Raw genomic sequence first — 18,640 nt, 5'->3', positions numbered from 1 at the left:
CCAATGGACGTTCAGAAAAGATACTTCGGTGAATGAAGAACCAAATGATTCGATACCTGCTGGTGGACTAAGTTTTAGAACAACTCCAAGTTGCGAGTTCCACAAATTCCTCTCAACAAAGACATTGATCAGTTAAGCTAAGCAACTTAATTATTGAAGAATTGAAAATGATATTTTTATATTTATTTTAGCAATATTTTGTGTAAGTTTAGGAAAAGAATTATTGTACTTATTATATTTTAGAATGGGATTATTTTACTGTGACTTAAATATTAATTAATCATTTTCTTCTCTTACTTAGATACTGCTTGTGTCATTATCGGTACCCATGAACCTCGGGTTGTCACAGTCAAAGGACAGGGTAAAGTCATTCGTGAGTATGCTGCCATTGATACAGAGTATGTTAGATACACGATGAGTTTATGTTTTTTTATTTCTTTACATATGTTTAGTTTATTTTATAATAGCATAATTCATGGAAATGTAGGCTGGAAACGTTTGTGGTGACAATTTGGGAAACTTCTGTATCCGATGAGATCTATGCTAAATTGGAACCTATTTCGAATAGGACACCGTTGCTGTTGTTGAATTTTTCAGTCGTGCCATATTACGGTATGCATGATTTTACATGGTGTGATAAATTATACATACATAAATTGTGAGGCACAATCGATGATGGTTTCTCTTTAATGTTCAGGATTGAGTCTGACCACCAATGCTCAGTCAATTGTCTTGGATAGCTCTGAGAATGAAATGCTAATTGAACTAGAGAGATGGTATTGTATAATCTGTATAACAATTAAGAACCTTATCGTGTAAATATTTGTGTTCCTAACTTGCTTATAATTATCATAAATAGGAAGCAAGAGAATGAAGGGGCCATCAACATGTTAGTACAAACTGGTGGTTTTTTTGAAAAGAAAGTGTTGCGCTCACCTAAGCAACCCCTGCAGATTACTAAAGTGGAACAAATGTTGCAGAATCAAGAGGTGACTTACTTTATATTGTACTTGCACAAGTAACGTGATTTTAACATTTTTTTTAATTTCTTTTCCAGAATACATACTTTAATGTAAAAGTTAAAGCAAGATTGGAAAATGAATACCAAGACTACTTTTACATTGGTTGTCCAATATGTTCCACAAAGACAGTTGCCTCATATGGTACAGAGTTCATGTGTTACTCAACTCCATGCAAGAATATGAGAATAGCCAATCGGAGGTGCTAATCGATCAATACCTCTTTTCTTAGTTTGTATTGATTTGTACAAGTGTGTATATTAGAACACTTGATTTTACTACAGCTTCAGATTTAGTCTCATGGTCTTTGATGTGTCTGGACAAGTGGAAGTCACTTTTTTGGGAAAAGAAGCTCAGAAACTTCTTGGCCTAGATCCTTCTGAGTTTTATGAAAAACAAAATCAAGTGAGTATTCTAACTAAACAATGGTCGATTATTATCACATTTACAAAAATAAATAATACCCTTTTAAAAATTATAGGGACCCATAACGCAGATGGATTTTCTTAGGCAACGCCTATGCAATATTGTCTTACTCTTAAAGATAAAAAGTCGAATATTTAAAGATGTTTGTACTTTCACTGCGGATGCTATTGAGATTTTACAAGATGATGGTGCAATACCATCTGAGAAAATTAGCATTGAACCTGAAGTTCATCTGGAGCAAGGTTTGTATAATTTTTTCTTCGACTCCATGTATTATTAAATTAAGATGATAATAATTTAAGTATTTTATTTCTTCAGGGCTGCTAAAAAGTGCGACGAGACAATTGGTTTTTCATGATTCATTAGGTGAATAATTTTGTAATGGCAACCGATTAATATTTGTTGTAATTTAATATGAACATTTTAGTTAAATTAAGTTAAATTATTTTTGTTTATTGTAATGATGATTACTGCAATTATTATAGATAATGATAAAGTCATTCGAGCAAAGATTGCTGCCAAAGCTAAAGGCAAGGGGAAAGTGTCCCAAGAAAGCCATATTGAACATATCAAAGGTGAAAATGATTATGATATGCTACTCTTGCTTGAAAGGATAATAATTATAATTTTGCAACAACAGATACAATTGGAAGCTCATTTAAAGATAGTATTTCTTCTGATGATGATAAACCAATATCAGGTATAACATCCACTATTATAAATAGATACTTGATATTGCAAATTCATTTAATATAACTATATTTCTTCTCCATCACAGAAATCTTCAGGGGTAAAAAGAAAATTTGCTCTATTGTTTTGTCTGAAGATTCAAGCAATGATAGTCTGAATTGTGTAGTGGAATCGGTTGAAAGAGGTATATCACCAAAATTTAGAAATTTATTTTCAAAGAATCTAGGTTACACATGTGTATTTGATTTTTTACATATATAATAACAAAAGTATATGTGATGGAAAAATGCACACACCCAATAAGAAACTTTCTAAATTTAATTTTCATATTTTATTCATCTAAGAAATCGGGTTCAATTCATATACTATATCAGGTAACATTGGGAAAATCAAAAGAAGATTTGTTAGCAAAAGGAAAAAGTTTGTGCACTTAGATCTTTATGAAGATTCAGGTATTCAATTATTATTACAAGATTTAGTGCATTTTGCTAAAGATTTTGATGATATGTTTTCCACCAGAAAATGATAATGATGGCTTAGTGAAAATGAGGATTCTTTTGACCACTTTGAACAAATGTTGGTGAAACTTTTTATTTTCTTTTCCATGAGTAGTGAGTTTTTGACTTTTTTATTGCAATGGAGAAATTGTATAACCAATATAAGAATAATGATTGATCTAACAATATTTATATTGGTTTTGTAATGTTAGATGATGTTGATACACCTGAGAATTTTGATGATGCACATTTGGATATGCCTCTATCAGGTAATAGTTAGACATGATAGATAGTATTTTAAATCTTCTAGAATTTATTAATCGAGCAAATGTTGAAATATTATTGTGCCATTGTTAGAAATTTCAAAAATAAAAAGAAAGCTAAAAACAATAGCATGAGGTCATAAAGTCACGTGAACATGAAGATCAAAGATCCTCAAGCATGCACATCTAAACATTCTAATTTTAAATTGATATCGCCTATGTTAATTGACTTAACTAGAAACACCTCTAAGTTGACTTGCAATAGAACAAGGACATCCTAGCGATGGTAAGTTGACCCAGTGTCATCTCTCAAGGAAAGTCTTTAAGGGCTTTTAGTAGTATCGTAAGAAAAAGCAATAAAAGAAAGCAGTAAAGGTTTTGATTTAAAAACGTAACTTAAACTTAAACGTAAATTGAACTTAAACTTAACCTAGGCAATAATTTAAACAACTCGAATTAAACCTAACTTAAGAAATTAAATACTTGTAAATTTAAAGACTTCTAATCTAGGCGTGAAACTAAAGTGCATAATTAAAAAGAAAGCATAAACATGAACTAAAACCGTAAACATGATTGAACAAAATAAATTGAATTGAAATACGAAATACCGTAAACCTTGAACGTGTAATTGTGTCACGCAATCACAATCCAAGAATAAACCAAAAACTGAATTGAAATCTAACTTAAAACAATAAAAACTTGAAACTATGAAAGCAATTAAATTCCTAAGCTTCGGAGCAGTGCAACGCTGAATACTTCTTCACGGCAGAACTCCAAAAATTAGGGCAAGGGATTGATATATTACATTGAAAAGTATGGCCCTATTTATAGACTTCAAATCCTTCTGGATCACCATGAAAGTTGCCATGCAAAGTAGAACTCTAAAGGCAATAGAATCGTGCAAAGAAGGCAACTTTCCAGCTGTGACGAGCGCCCCGGAAATAATCTCTCCTCTGGTCGAATTCGGGACTCTCGCCAGCGGAATGGTTTCCGCTCTGACTATCTTGATTTCTCTGACATAGTGATTCCTCTGGCGCTTCCACACTCTGCTTGATTTCTCTGGCCTGATTTCTCTGGCCTGACTTCTCTGGCCTGACTTCTCTGGCCTGACTTCTCTGACCTGACTCCCGCGCGGGGTTTTAGCTCTGGCGCGGGCCTTCTCGGCTCTGGCACGGGGTTTCGCTTCTCTGACGTGCCAGAATATACACATAAACACAATTCTTAGCCCAAATTCTCCAAAATTTGCACTCTTCATCTCGAAAACCTAAATCTCCTGCAAAGCATAAAATACACCATAAAACGCACCAATTTCCAGAAGATTTATCTTAAAATATGCGCATGTAAACCCCCAAAATTAGAACAATTGGGCATAAATCAACCCCCCCACACTTAGCCTTTTGCTTGTCCTCAAGCAAAATCCATATGAATCCTAGGAAGAGATTGATTTCAACAATGCTAATTTCCATCCAACATTCTCAAAGTCAATTCAAAATTTTACAATCAATACACATCTCTCGATCATGCAAATAACTCAAAGTTTAAGAAGCAACAAAACAGTAATGTAAGCAATTCGATCAGACCCAATTCTCCGCTAGAAGTGAATTCCCTAATGTGATCGCCTTTATAATCAATATCACCATTTTTCACACTTTGTGTGCTTAAGATTTTTTTTGACAGTTGAGCCATAATTCATGAAATAAAAACCATTTGGATGTAATCCAAAGTCTTTTCACGTGGTTTCCCATGCTCATAGTTAGACTAGAGGAGCAGAGACTCAGAGCTATCACATTTTTCAGAACAGGCCAGATGTTTCAGAGCTGGCAATTTTGAAGTTGGCAATTCGTCCAACATTTTCACAGATAAGATACGATCGTAGGCAATCACAATGACAACACTCCTTCTAGCATCTACCGGACAAATCACGTTTTACTAACTTACAATCGTGTTGCAACAAAACTTAAATTCTTTGCATAATCAAGAAACACATATCAACAGTAAAACAGGAATAATCGCCATTCATTCACAAACCCGAAATTCGCATCGAAAACCATCTACTCTTCCACAAATTCATAAAAATTAGCAAGATTCGAGACCAAAAACTAAGCATAGAAAGACTAATCTCGCCCAATTGAAAGTATAAGCACAATAAAACACCCCCCACACTTAAAGCATGCCATGTCCTCAGGGCACAAAAGAAATAAGAAGAGTTGAGAAACGTCCCTGATTATCGGCATGGTAAAACTGAAGCATCGTGAGAGGTGGTGAAGAGGGGAATTCACGGTCTCTGGCAGAGTGGAGAGTGCCACACTGAATCGGTCAGTGCTGACGGAGCAGCGCAGAGAAGTGCAGCGGGGAAAAAAAATGCAGCGCTGAAAACAAGACATGCTCACCAAGCATCAAAGTATCCGCAACGCAACCAAAACTTAGGAAAGACACAAAACAACAACAGAAAACAAAGAAAACACACGAAAAACAAAAACTAAAAACAAACCAACGGTGGGTTGCCTCCCACCAAGCGCTAGAGTTAGAGTCTCCAGCCCGACTTCAGATTTGACCCTTAGTGAGGATCGTGCAGAGTGTGAGACTCCACCACCATCGGAGTACTCAACTGCCCATAATCGGATTTCATGCGATGACCGTCTCTTCTTAATTTCTCCTTAGTCTGGGCTGTACCAGGGTCAAACACGTCCTTTGGCAACACATCATCTTGCTTCCGAGACAGCGTTGGTGATCTGAACATCGGCGCCTCTTTTTCCTCTTCCGTGTAGGTGCTCATCAAAGCAGGCTGGATGGGCAGTGCTGGGCTCATCAGAGCTGGAGTGCTGGACAGATTTGGCAAAACTGGCAGAGCTGGAGTGCTGGAAATTCCCACTTCTTCCACATGGTCAGAAATCTCAACAAAAGAACAGAAATGCATTAAAGAGGTAGGAATAACAGGCTTCTTATCAAAAACCGAGAATGTTACCGATCCGGATCCCGCCATACTCACAGTTCCAGATCCCACATCAATGCGAGTCCGGGTAGTAGCCATAAAAGGCCTTCCGAGTAGAACAAGATGTCCATTCTCTCCTATAACGCCCTGCCCTACATCAAGCACCACGAAATCGGCTAGCACCGTGATTCCTCTCACCTTGACCTCAACATCTTTTTAAAGACCACGAGTGCTACAATATGCTCCATCAGCTAGTTGAAGTCTTGTTCTCGTACTTTTAAGCTCATCTTCCTTCCTGCCCAATTTCTGAAAAATAGCAAACGGCATTACATTGATTGCCGCACCTAAGTCTAACATTCCCGAGAACTCTGCAGCTCTACCCAAACCAATACTCAGAATAAAGCTGCCAGGATCTCCTTGCTTCGGTAATGGTTGGGTTGGATCAACAATCGGTGGTGGCAGAGGTGGGCTGGAATGTTGGACAACTTTCGGTGGTCGATACGGCGTAGTGGACTTGTGGAGAGTTAGCTCTGGCCGCCTTATCAACTCTGGCGCTCGTCTCAGCTCTGGTGCTCTCCTTAGCTCTGGCGTCCTTATCAGCTTAGGTGCCTTTCTCATGCCATAGTTTTGCAGAACTGGATTTGGCCTGACTGACCATTGCCATGCTGCACTTGGCAAGGTTGCACTCTGCGGGGCCGGATTTTGCATAGCTGAACTACGCATGGCAGGATGCTGCAGAGCTAGACTTGGCATAGCTGGCTCCTGCAGAGCTGGATTCTGAAGTGTTAGATTCTGCAGTGCTGGAATCTGCAGTGCTGAAGGTTGCATATCTGGATCTGGCAGTGCTGAGCTGGGCAGCTCTGCACTCGGCAGGGCTGGGCTGGGCAGCGCTGTTACCTTCTTCTGCTCTAGTACCGTAGTCGGTTCCGGCATCCTCGTCAGCTCTGGTACCCTGGTCTGCTCCGGAATCCATGTTTGTTCCGGTATCCAAGTCTGCTCTTCGAGAGCAGTGATAGCTAAAGCTTAGTGAGCTTGCAGAGGTTGACCATGAAATTTCCCAGGCTGTTGTTGTTGTTGCAATTGATTCAAGGTGTCCGACAGTTGCCCTACGGTGGTCTCAAGTCTTTTTATGGTGGATGCTTGAGACTCCATATTCTGCTTAGTCATCTCCATATTTTGCTTGCTAATCTCCATGAAAGCTTGCAAAGTATCTTCAAGTGATGACTTCTGGGGCTGAGCGTGTTGCTGCGAAGGCTGAAAATTCCCTTGCTGTTGATACCTCGATGGATATTGTTGGGGAAAATTTTGTTGCGGTGGGCAGGGCTGCTGACCTCTCCATCCATTATTGACGTTCTGACCTTGATTATAATTCTACGGTCTGCTTTGCCCTTGATTATAGTGCTGCCCGAATTGTGGTCTACTCTGCCCTTGATTATAGCTCTGTCCTTGATTGTAGTTTTGCACGAAGCCAGGTCTGCTCTGCATTTGATTATAGCTCTGAAATCCTTGTGCAGCATAGACTTCAGCTTCACCCTCCGGAGTAAACTCGCCCATTCTGTGGCACTCATTGACTGCATGGCTGAAATCTCCACATATTCCGCAAGGTTCGCCATTCTGCACCGGGACGGAAGGAGTTTCCATCTTGCCCATCTTAAGATGCTCCACTTGTCTCACAAGATCGGCTACTTGCTTCTGCAGCTCAAACTGTTGCGTCACAGAGCTGGCCTCAACTCTCTTCCTACGGACTGATTTCTGTTGTGAGCTCTCGGCTAAGGTCTTGAATATCTCCTTCAGCTCTGATGCAGTCTTCCGAGCTATGTTACCTCCTGCAGTGCTGTCCACCATGAATTGGGCAGTTTCTACTAACCCATCGTAGAAGAACTGCATCAACATAACATTAGTGAATTGATGTTGAGGGCATTGACGGATGAGTTCTTCATATCTCTCCCAAGCTTCGTGCAAAGGCTCGTCCGCTCCTTGGGTGAACTCCATTATTTTCGTTCTCAGCTCCTGTGTCTTGTGACTTGGGTAGTATTTCAGCATGAATTTTTCACAAGCATCTCCCCACGTAGTGATAGAGTTGGGCAGCAGAGAAAGCATCCACGTCCTTGCCCGGTCTTTAAGTGCATAGGGAAAGCACTTGAGCTTGAGTTGGTCCTCCGTGAGGCTAAGCAGAGGAATCATTTGCATTTGTTTGCAAAAATCTCGGATGAATTGCAGAGCATCCTCGCTTGGCATCCCGTGGAACACCGGCAGCAAATTCGAGTCATTCGGTTTGAGATTGTAGTTTCTCACAGCAGTGGGGAGCACGATTGCCGACGTGTTGGTATCACCAATCACCGGCCTGGTGAAGTCTCCCATGTACTCCATGTTTTGAGTCATCTCTTTCTTCTCCTCGTCTATATTCTGTTCTGTGCGGAAATTGGCAGGGCTAGCCTGCTCTGCGCTGGAACTGGCAGCGCTGGCCTCTTCCTCCTTAGCTTGTTTTGCCGTTTCTGTCGTGTGCTCTGTACGGTCAGAGCTGGCGTCCTCCTTCGTTGGCTGCTCTGAAGGCTCAGAGTAAGAGCTGGAATTGGCACGGCTTGAAGCGCTGTCCTCGGAGTCAGAGTCAGAGTATAAAGCGTCTGCTCTGGTATGTGCCAGAGAAATCACCGTTCCTCTGGTATGTGTCCGAGTATTATCCAGCGGGGACGTTAGTTTTCTTTTCAGACTACGGCGTCCCTGCATACACAACACTTAACGCACGGATAAAACGCACCGGGTGGAAGGAAAAGAAAAGTAAAAACAAAAACATAAAAACTGGAAATTAAATAAAGCAAGTAAAAACGACACAACTAAAACTAAAACGCATAAAACTTTCCCCGGCAACGGCGCCAAAATTTGACTCAACTAGAAACACCTCTAAGTTGACTTGGAATAGAACAAGGACATCCTAGCGATGGTAAGTTGACCCAGTGTCATCTCTCAAGGAAAGTCTTTAAGGGCTTTTAGTAGTATCGTAAGAAAAAGCAATAAAAGAAAGCAGTAAAGGTTTTGATTTAAAAACGTAACTTAAACTTAAACGTAAATTGAACTTAAACTTAACCTAGGCAATAATTTAAACAACTCGAATTAAACCTAACTTAAGAAATTAAATACTTGTAAATTTAAAGACTTCTAATCTAGGCGTGAAACTAAAGTGCATAATTTAAATTGCATAATTAAAAAGAAAGCATAAACATGAACTAAAACCGTAAACATGATTGAACAAAATAAATTGAATTGAAATACGAAATACCATAAACGTCTTGAACGTGTAATTGTGTCACGCAATCACAATCCAAGAATAAACCAAAAACTGAATTGAAATCTAACTTAAAACAATAAAAACTTGAAACTATGAAAGCAATTAAATTCCTAAGCTTCGGAGCAGTGCAGCGCTGAATGCTTCTTCACGGAAGAACTCCAAAAATTAGGGCAAGGGATTGATATATTACAATGAAAAGTATGGCCCTATTTATAGACTTCAAATCCTTCTGGATCACCATGAAAGTTACCATGCAAAGTAGAACTCTAAAGGCAATAGAATCGTGCAAAGAAGGCAACTTTCCAGCTGTGACGCGCGCCCCGGAAATAATCTCTCCTCTGGTCGAATTCGGGACTCTCGCCAGCGGAATGGTTTCCGCTCTGACTATCTTGATTTCTCTGACATAGTGATTCCTCTGGCGCTTCCACACTCTGCTTGATTTCTCTGGCCTGATTTCTCTGGCCTGACTTCTCTGGCCTGACTCCCGCGCGGGGTTTTAGCTCTGGCGCGGGCCTTCTCGGCTTTGGCACGGGGTTTCGCTTCTTTGACGTGCCAGAATATACACATAAACACAATTCTTAGCCCAAATTCTCCAAAATTTGCACTCTTCATCTCGAAAACCTAAATCTCCTGCAAAGCATAAAATACACCATAAAACGCACCAATTTCCAGAAGATTTATCTTAAAATATGCGCATGTAAACCCCCAAAATTAGAACAATTGGGCATAAATCATTAATCTATCATGTTTTGAACTACCACTTGGTACCATTGTGTGTAATTACTATGAAATCTGAACTAGTACACATGTGTACCAGCTACTTGCTTAGCTTCAACAATTTATAAAATATACAAATATAATTAAGCAACTTTATTTGTAGATGAATTTGTGGAGAGAGCAACTGATTGCAAACTTGTTGAAGATTCTCATATGGAGTCATGTCTACCTTTGGCAGGTAATTATTCAACCAATTAGATAAATTTTCGTTTCCAATATTCTTCGTTGTTAACAATATTAACTCAATAATTTAGGCACACTATACCATGAGGAGAAACAGGACCTTGTGGCAAAAACATCAAAGAAGACTAAAATAACTCAAGCTAAGGACAAACAAGTAGCTAAGGGTACAAAACTAAAAAACTAGAGAAAAACTAACTATTGTCATTATATAAACACTTAATCTTTAATGTGTGTTCTCGTATGATTGATGAGAGTTTCTGTGCAACATTATCAGCAAAGAAGGCGAAGAAAATGAAGTCTAATATCTTAAAAGACAAGATACAAAGCATATCTGATTCATCCCACCAACTTAGCGAAGTGGTTATTGAGCATAATAAAGGTTAGAATTCTACATGAGACAACGGTGTGAATAGTTCTAAATCAAATCATCAATGATATAGGATATTATATATGCAAATACATTATGTTTGTCATTAACTGATTTTGTTAATATTATCATCAACTTTTAGGCAAAAGAGTTCCACAAACACCAACACTCAAGTCAAGGAGTGGCAGAACAATCAAGCGAAGAATATTGGACTGATGAAGTGAAAGATTTTATGAGACTTTGAAGCAACTTTTGTATGTACTTTGTACAATTCTCTAGCTATGACTTTTGGCTCTATTACACCGTGTTGGTGACATACTACTAGCATTTTGAGGTTACCTTTTGTATGTACATTGTATATGCCTCGATGCAGTTTTTGGTTTAATGTGCTATGTATATATAACGCATAATGTCTGAAAGGATACTTAAATAGTTTATATATAAATTGTATTATGTAGATTGTTGCTCCTAGCTGTACAAATTAAATACTCCTAAATGTATTACAATCGTGACCTACAAGTCAAGTATAATATGTCTACACTTAAAAATGATTCGACCAGCGCCGTTATTGGTCCCATAATTCACGGAGCAATTATGGAAACACCGCGTCCTACGCGGTGCAAAATTTCTAGTATATATATATATATATATCATTATTAATACTACTTTTATGATGAGACAATTTCTCCACTCATAACATACTTAACCAATTTCATTAAAACCCATGTCACTCCTTTACTAGGACTATTTTTATAGGACCCTTTCTCCACTCATACATACTTAACCAATCTTTATCTTTATATATATAAAAAGTAAAGTAAATATAATTTAATTCAATTACAAGGATATAATTGGAAATTAAGGACAAAAATTGTAAAAACCACCGAAAATAATTTAACTAACCCTCCAAACAAGTTAATTAATAACCACCGAAAATTGTGAATTGAACAATAAACTGCCCATTATTTAATACTATTAATTACTATTGTTTTGGATATTCTTTTTTTCTTCTTCTCATTTTGTAATAAAACATATTTTTTATTATTTTCATGAAATTATATTTAGGATAAAACATATAATATGCATTTTGAATGAAAGGTAATGAAATTATATTTAATCTGATATATAATATGTAAACAAAATAAATTTAGAATGAGCAAATTATTACAATAATATAATTTTTTAACATAATAAAAATTTATATTTTAAGAAATTATATTTTTTCTTAAATGAGGAAACATATTTAAAATTATAATTATTTTTTTTCTTAATTGTAATATTTTAATTTTTAAAAATTATATAATTATTATAACATATTTCTTAAAAGTATATACAAATAAGTGTGGACAACTTGTCACGATCGCATTTACTAAGGATAGCAAATTCGGGGAAACCGCGACTAAGGGAGGGGATTTAGGAGCGGGATTAGGAATGGGGCATGTTTAGCTTCTTGGTGACTCGACTTTGTATAAGGGAAACAATTGAACTTAACTAGATATCAAGGAAGGCCACAAGGAGACCGTACATAATATTATCCAAAAGGGGTACTCAATGAGTTTGAATACATTGTTAATAATACATAATGGTTTGACAAGATAACATAATATCTTAGCATAATCAGTGTTTGCAGCGGAAAGACAACAATTTGAGTATATGTATGAAGACATATACTCTACTATGAGGTTCTCATCCTAGATCGACAAAAGCTCCGCTTGCACACTACATCCCCGATCACGGCTCAACCTGCACATTTATAAATACATACAGTGATACAGGGCTAAGTACGGGAGTACTTAGTGGACACTTGCCAAAATTTACATACATGCATAATATTTTATTGTCAAGCCTTCAACAGTAGTAAGATACGAGGGTTTTCTTTTAAAGACTCGTATTCACCAAAAATAATATCATTTCTTTCATCAATAACCCACGCAGACATTTTATATCATTAATCACCATATCAGTAACTCGTGCCGAGAGGGAGGCCTCCCTCTACGGACACTATGATCGGCCAACCCGCTAGATGACTCATGATCACAGGGGTGTACACTAATTCCGAAGGGATTTGCGGTCCCATCCAGAATCCGAATTCGATTAACATCAGATAGGCAATTAATAATAAAATATAAAGCATTTAGGCATTGACAATATCATTCAAATTCATAAGCATAAAGTCTTAACAATTCTAATATATGGTTTTAGTTTATACGTAAGAAAGCCCACCTGGTAGTAAAGGCTCGTGGCTAAGCTTTAACTCTTGCGTTCAACCTTGATTCGAAAAAGAATAGCGTAAGGTTTTAATTCGAGGAAAGTCTCCAAGTAAAAGGGGTGCCTGAAGAAATCATGCATGACCCATATTCTCTCTAATAAATCATGCTTAGAAAATAACTAGGGAAACTTCCATTATTAGACCGGTTATCAGATTCAAACCATAGGTTTCGTTCCAGAAGGTCAAGTAATTAACTATAATGATTCGCTCTCATTAGGGTGTTCTAAAGTGCCAATTTAAAATAATCCCCCTTCGTGTACACAAAGGGAAAAGAAATAATTAAACGATTTATTCACCCTATGTTCTTTTCTCTCTCTCGCGATCTGCTCTGCTACGCACTTTCTGCTCTGCTTGTTCGCTCTCAGCTCTGGAAGTCAGCTCTGGCCGCCAAGTCAGCTCTGGCGAGTTAGCTCTGGAAAGTCAGCTCTGGCTTCCAAAGTCAGCTCTGGCGAGTTAGCTCTGGAAAGTCAGCTCTGGCGAGTTAGCTCTGGAAAGTCAGCTCTGGCTTCCAAAGTCAGCTCTGGCGAGTTAGCTCTGGAAAGTCAGCTCTGGCATTTTCAGCTCTGCTCTGGCATGTTCATTCTGCTCTGCCACGCTCTCCGCTCTGCTCTGGACTGGTCTGGGAAGACGACGAGGACTCCAGTTTCCAAAACCAAAACTCTCCGTTCTTATGTCGCCTCGATTCTCACTCAGCGATACGGTAAAAAACCTTCGGACCTCTTCGTGTAAACACAGACCTTAATTCTCTACCTATGTGAGCATGCTATGGTTATTCACGTTCGTCAATGTTATGAGTTAAAGGTTCTCGTAGTTTATGAAGGCTACATGTTGTTGGTTCTACAAGGACGTGACTAACCATGCATTCATTCACTCGTATACAGCATGTAAATCATGATTTCTGCGAGCGTGATTCATGTCGACAAGAGTAGCAACTGAGGTCGAATGTTACCTTGGTATATAGCGTGCTTTGGTCGGGTAAAGAACGATGGTCTCTCTCTCGCTTCTTCGAGCGTCGAGGTGCAAACTGGAGAATGATATGGATGTTGTTCTTAAGTCGAAACAGGTGGAAAGAAACATGGCGAAGGGTGGGAATAAAAACCGAGTCTTACCTTGTACGTGGGCAGCAAGAATCTCGCTCTACTCCCCTCCGTGCAAGGCGTCGAGAGAGATGAAGCTTCCTGCTGTTGCTGCTGAAGTTTCTAAGTACTGAATGGAGGAAGAGGTGGCTCGAGGATTGAAAAGTGAAGTTATATTAGGAGAGCTCGGTTGATATGCACTTGAGTGCTAAAGGGAGGGCATGGTTGTAGTGTGGCTGATGGACAGCCTAGGTGTACTTGGGCAGGGCTGGAGCTGCATGGCGTGGAGAGGGGTGCAACAGGTGGGTATTGCATGCCCTATTTTCCCCTTTTCTCTCCCTTCGTTTCCTTTGTGCAGATGGCAGGTGGGTAGGTGGATAGGGGTGTCACAGCCCACTATCCCAATGACGGGTTAACCGAGGTTATGACTTGGGGTGAACAATAAGAAACGGAAATTAAAGGGAATCTACTAAATAACCATCATTAATAACAACAAACTAGTGGTATATATATATATATATAACCACTTGGGTAATTAACAAACGAGCCTGCCATAACGACTAGACCCCAAATGAAAGTTAATTAAAATGAAGTAGTAATAAGTTCAAGTAGAAATGATAAATAAGTCAGAGTGTTTGCAGCGGAAAAACGTGTGAGTTATGCATATGGAGATGCATACTCAAGGTTTCATTACATAAACATCAAAAGAGAAATCCGCTCAACACCGATCCATTCCATCGCTTGCTCAACCTGCACATTTAGAAATACATGCAGGGCTGAGTATAAAAATACTCAGTGACATAAGCCGAAATACAACATGCATACATATATAAATTGAACTGCCATAACAGTAACACACAGGGGTTTTCATAAATGACCTGCGCTTACTAAAACATTTCGTTCATTTTCATAAAGATGGATGCATCCCATTTTCAGTCTATATGATCCATATCTGTCCTTTCTATCACGCGCCGGGAAGGAGGCCTCCTTACCACGGACGCCAAGACCGGTCGCAAGCGACTCGCGATCTCCATGAGTGTACACGTTAACCCTAGCTAGCGACCTTTGTCTAGCATAGGATCCCAATTGGATTTCCTTTAAAGTTGGCGAACCAACACAGATAGGATACATATAAAAACATAAACATTTTGGCAGTCAATCATTTCATAAACATTTCATTTTCATAACATTTTCATTTTCATAAAGGGCATTAAACATATAAGCATTTCATAAGAACTGAATAAATAGTCAAAACATATCATGCATATATATTCGCATATGAGGCCTACGTCACGCAGGGGATCTCTATATACGTAATAATAAAATAATGCCCACCTCAAACGTTCTTAAGCTAGCGTGGAGTCGCTTCTTCTTCGGCTTCATTTCCTGTCGCCCGGACCCTTATTGATGAAGAGTCGGTAAGTTCGTGAAGAAAATTGTCACAAGACAAAGTCTAATTCTACGTGTCTAGGGTATCTTTTAGTATTTTAGGGTTCTAGCATCCATAAGTCGTTTCGATTAAAACAATCAAAAACCAACATAACATCGACTAACCACATAACAAACGAAATAAAAGAATTCAATATCCTTAAACTTAATATCATTTAGAAAGCTAAGAGTATAATATAAAACATTCTCAACCCAATCCTTGAAAAATAAATCACATAAACAATTAATCTCAATAATAGCATTCTTGAAAAAAAAACTAAACTCGAGGTTTCTTTGTAAAAAAAAAATTCTCAAAATTTCAATTTGAGCTCACATAGTACACAAGAATACAATTACATGATCATACGTCTTAAGAAAAAATCAACAATCGGCTTCCCCTTTTTATCATCATTTTCGGTCCTCCCATAAAATCTTAGGGAATGGTTCGTCTCATCTCATATCGCATATATGAGCTCAATTATTCATCACATAGTCATATATGTTCACATCCAACACCTAACTCATCTCATATGAGAGACCTCATACAAACGCGCAAACTAAACTCTTTGAAAATTCAAAATCCTTTCTAATCCTTTTAAAATCCATACTCATAAAACCTTAACTCATACTCTATCTCATATTCTATCTCCTTACTCAACTCTATATAAACTCTCCACTCATCTCAAATCCTTAAGTTCAAGGATAGGTTTCAAGAAAATCATGGTTCTAAGTCTGGATTTATCTCTCATATAAGGCTCGTCTAATCTCATTCAAACACATAGGCCACAATCACATAAAGCACATAAGAATCACAATCAAACATCATTAAAACATGCTCTGTTTTTACACTGATTCAACTTCAAAATTTAATCTGTTCTGACCCCGACATCTCCTGGACTCGATACTCATACCGAAAGAAAGATCTTCAAGTCTAGTTTCTTATAAAAAAAAGTAGAGTTGAAAACTCCAAGTGGTTTGAGAGATATGACGTTTTTACCACGATCTACCATATTCGGCAGTTTTGAGCAATCGAAAACTTGGATTTTTGAAAAATAGTAAACGTTGTCAAACTGGACTCAACTTTGGTGGATATCTATCTAACACAATAAAGTTAATACCATAAAAATTTGGAAAGCTATATCACAAAGGAAGCTACTGAAATGAATGACTCTTTCCCCTGTTCTCTGAAATTCTCGGTAGTAATGTGCAGTTTGGATGTTTCATTTTAAAGAAATATCAAACGAAGTTGGAATGGCTTGAAATTTTACCAGGGTACTCAAGACTCATGTAGGGACTTGCTATAAAATTTGCAAAGTTATTAGACATCGACAAACCGTCGATCACAGTAGGTCAGTAGGCCTACGAAATTCACCAAAATCTCATCTCAAATTCTTTAAATGCTCATGATTATATACTCACATATAACATCATACAATCTAGATCTATGAAAATAAGAATCACTTACCCAAGATTAAACAAAGATCAAAGTTTTCCTTTCTCACTCTTCAAACCAAACCCCACGGTCCTCTTGAAATCTTCAAGAATTGAAAGGTGTTTATGTTGATTTGGTGGAGGATTTGATCTTGAAGTGAACTTGGAAGCTTTGGTGATTAATCTATGGCGATCTTTTGGAGCAAAATTGGAAGAGAGGGATTTTTGGAGGTGACCGAGAGTTGAAGTGTGAGGGAGTGAAGTGATGAGCTTTGTCTTGCAATGGAAGAATGATTAAGGACAAAGCATTATTTATGATTAAAGCTTGGTTCCCTACCACCTTAGCACACTAATCCTATCTTCACTCATCACACTTCCACTCATGTCTATTAGATAAAAATAAGTTAGTGGTAGGGAAAAGAAAATATTAGTGGTGGTAGGGAAAAGAAAATATTAGTGGAGGATAATGGGGTGTTACATTAAGTAAATATAAAAATGTGGTGTAGGAATAACCCATGTGTAAAAAAAAAAATATGGAAGACTAATCATCAATTAATAAAATGCTAGAGCATAAAACTCTTGTGATCAAAATTAAAATAAATAGCACTAACATTAGTGCACTCTCTCAATTTATAAATACATCATAGGAAAATAATTTGAGAAAAATATTGATGGAAAATTTTTATAACTCATCATTCCTAAATTTCTCGGTAAAAATAAATGAATACATAATTTTTTTTTTCGATTTGAAAACTCAAAATAAATCTTTGAGCTCCATCATTCTCTTAATGGACTCAAAAAATATTTTGAGTGCATCATCCGTTGAAATAAAAATAAAAATAAATCATCACGTATGTAAATCATCAAATTCACATAAGTCCGTATTTTATTAATGGATGCTGAACCCTAATTACCATAAGAAATCCTTAAATCAATAATTAAAAGTCTATAATCCTTAATAAAAAGTCGGGGCATTACAAGGGGTGTAAGGTGTAAGGTGGATTGTAAAGGTGGAAAAAGGTGTGATGTGATTTAAAATATGTGATCTAAATAAAATCCTTCAGTGTTGGTTGCTCCGTATTTGTAATGTCGTTCATTCGCAGTCAAAAAAATTGGTCGCTCTAATAATATGTTTTTCGATATCTAGTCTGTATTGTTATATCGATAGATTGCTAAATTAAATCCATAGATTTAATTCGTTCGTCGTCCTAATACTTAAATTAAATCCGTAGATTTAACTAGCTTCAAAGTCGGAAGTAATCCACGACTTAAGTAACAATATGGATAAAAGAAATAAACTCCATCTTGATTAATAAATAACACAACTTCGCTAAGTCGGTTATAACTTTAAATAATAATTATTCATCGACTCAATGATTCACGTCGCGGTCTTAAACACGCGAAGATAAATAAATGCATACTTGTAGTGGATAGAATCTGACTGACCAGCCCAGCCCTGCCCGGCAGCGCTCGACTGCCCAGCTCGAATCTGCCTTGGCAACTCTGACTCTACCCAGAGCGATCTCTCGGCTCTGGTAGCGACATGACCTCTCCGCTCTGGCAGCGGCATGATCTCTCTGGTCTGGCAGAGGCGCGATCCCTCTGCTCTGGCAGCGACATGATTTCTCTGCTCTGGCAGAGGCGCGATCCCTCTGCTCTGGCAGCAGCGCCATAGTAAACATTTCAACACGAAAGTATACAAACTGGATTATAAGCTTACGAAAACCTAGTCAACATGGGTGACTGTAATGGGTAAAATTCGTATGGACCAAAACTATATGGCCTAACGGGCCAGCCTAGCTTGACTCGGCAGACAGAGCAGAGCAGAGCAAACATGCCCTGGCAGAGCAGAGCTCGACACCAGAGTTGGCCTCGACGCCAGACCAGAGCCCAACGCCAGAGCATAGCTCGACGCCAGAGCTGGCCTCGACGCCAGAGCAGATCTGGAAACCAGAGCAGAGCAGCTCTGGAGGACCAGAGCACTGCAGCTTTGGAA

General features: G+C 38.1%; 1 protein-coding gene and 1 long non-coding RNA gene across 2 annotated transcripts; one reads left to right on the top strand and one right to left on the bottom strand.

The window, feature by feature from the left end:
* The first annotated feature begins 327 nt into the window (after positions 1 to 327).
* Positions 328 to 2,912, top strand: LOC130994377 (uncharacterized). Its single transcript, XM_057919422.1, has 11 exons — positions 328 to 398; positions 488 to 612; positions 698 to 776; positions 860 to 989; positions 1,058 to 1,424; positions 1,501 to 1,687; positions 1,764 to 1,811; positions 1,931 to 2,145; positions 2,510 to 2,555; positions 2,655 to 2,711; positions 2,845 to 2,912. Exons 5-11 carry the CDS (start codon positions 1,320 to 1,322, stop codon positions 2,910 to 2,912), a joined length of 726 nt encoding a protein of 241 aa, XP_057775405.1. The 5' UTR covers positions 328 to 398; positions 488 to 612; positions 698 to 776; positions 860 to 989; positions 1,058 to 1,319.
* Positions 2,913 to 14,320: 11,408 nt separating this feature from the next.
* LOC130994755 (uncharacterized) lies at positions 14,321 to 16,943 on the bottom strand. The gene is made up of 3 exons (XR_009091914.1): positions 16,679 to 16,943; positions 15,121 to 15,185; positions 14,321 to 14,535 (listed from the first exon to the last, which is right to left on the bottom strand). It is a non-coding gene; the product is annotated as an uncharacterized LOC130994755 (long non-coding RNA).
* Positions 16,944 to 18,640: the final 1,697 nt, after the last annotated feature.

This window comes from Salvia miltiorrhiza, chromosome 7, assembly GCF_028751815.1.
Source record: "Salvia miltiorrhiza cultivar Shanhuang (shh) chromosome 7, IMPLAD_Smil_shh, whole genome shotgun sequence".
Lineage (NCBI taxonomy): Eukaryota > Viridiplantae > Streptophyta > Magnoliopsida > Lamiales > Lamiaceae > Salvia > Salvia miltiorrhiza.
This window is presented reverse-complemented; position numbering and strand designations above follow the sequence as displayed.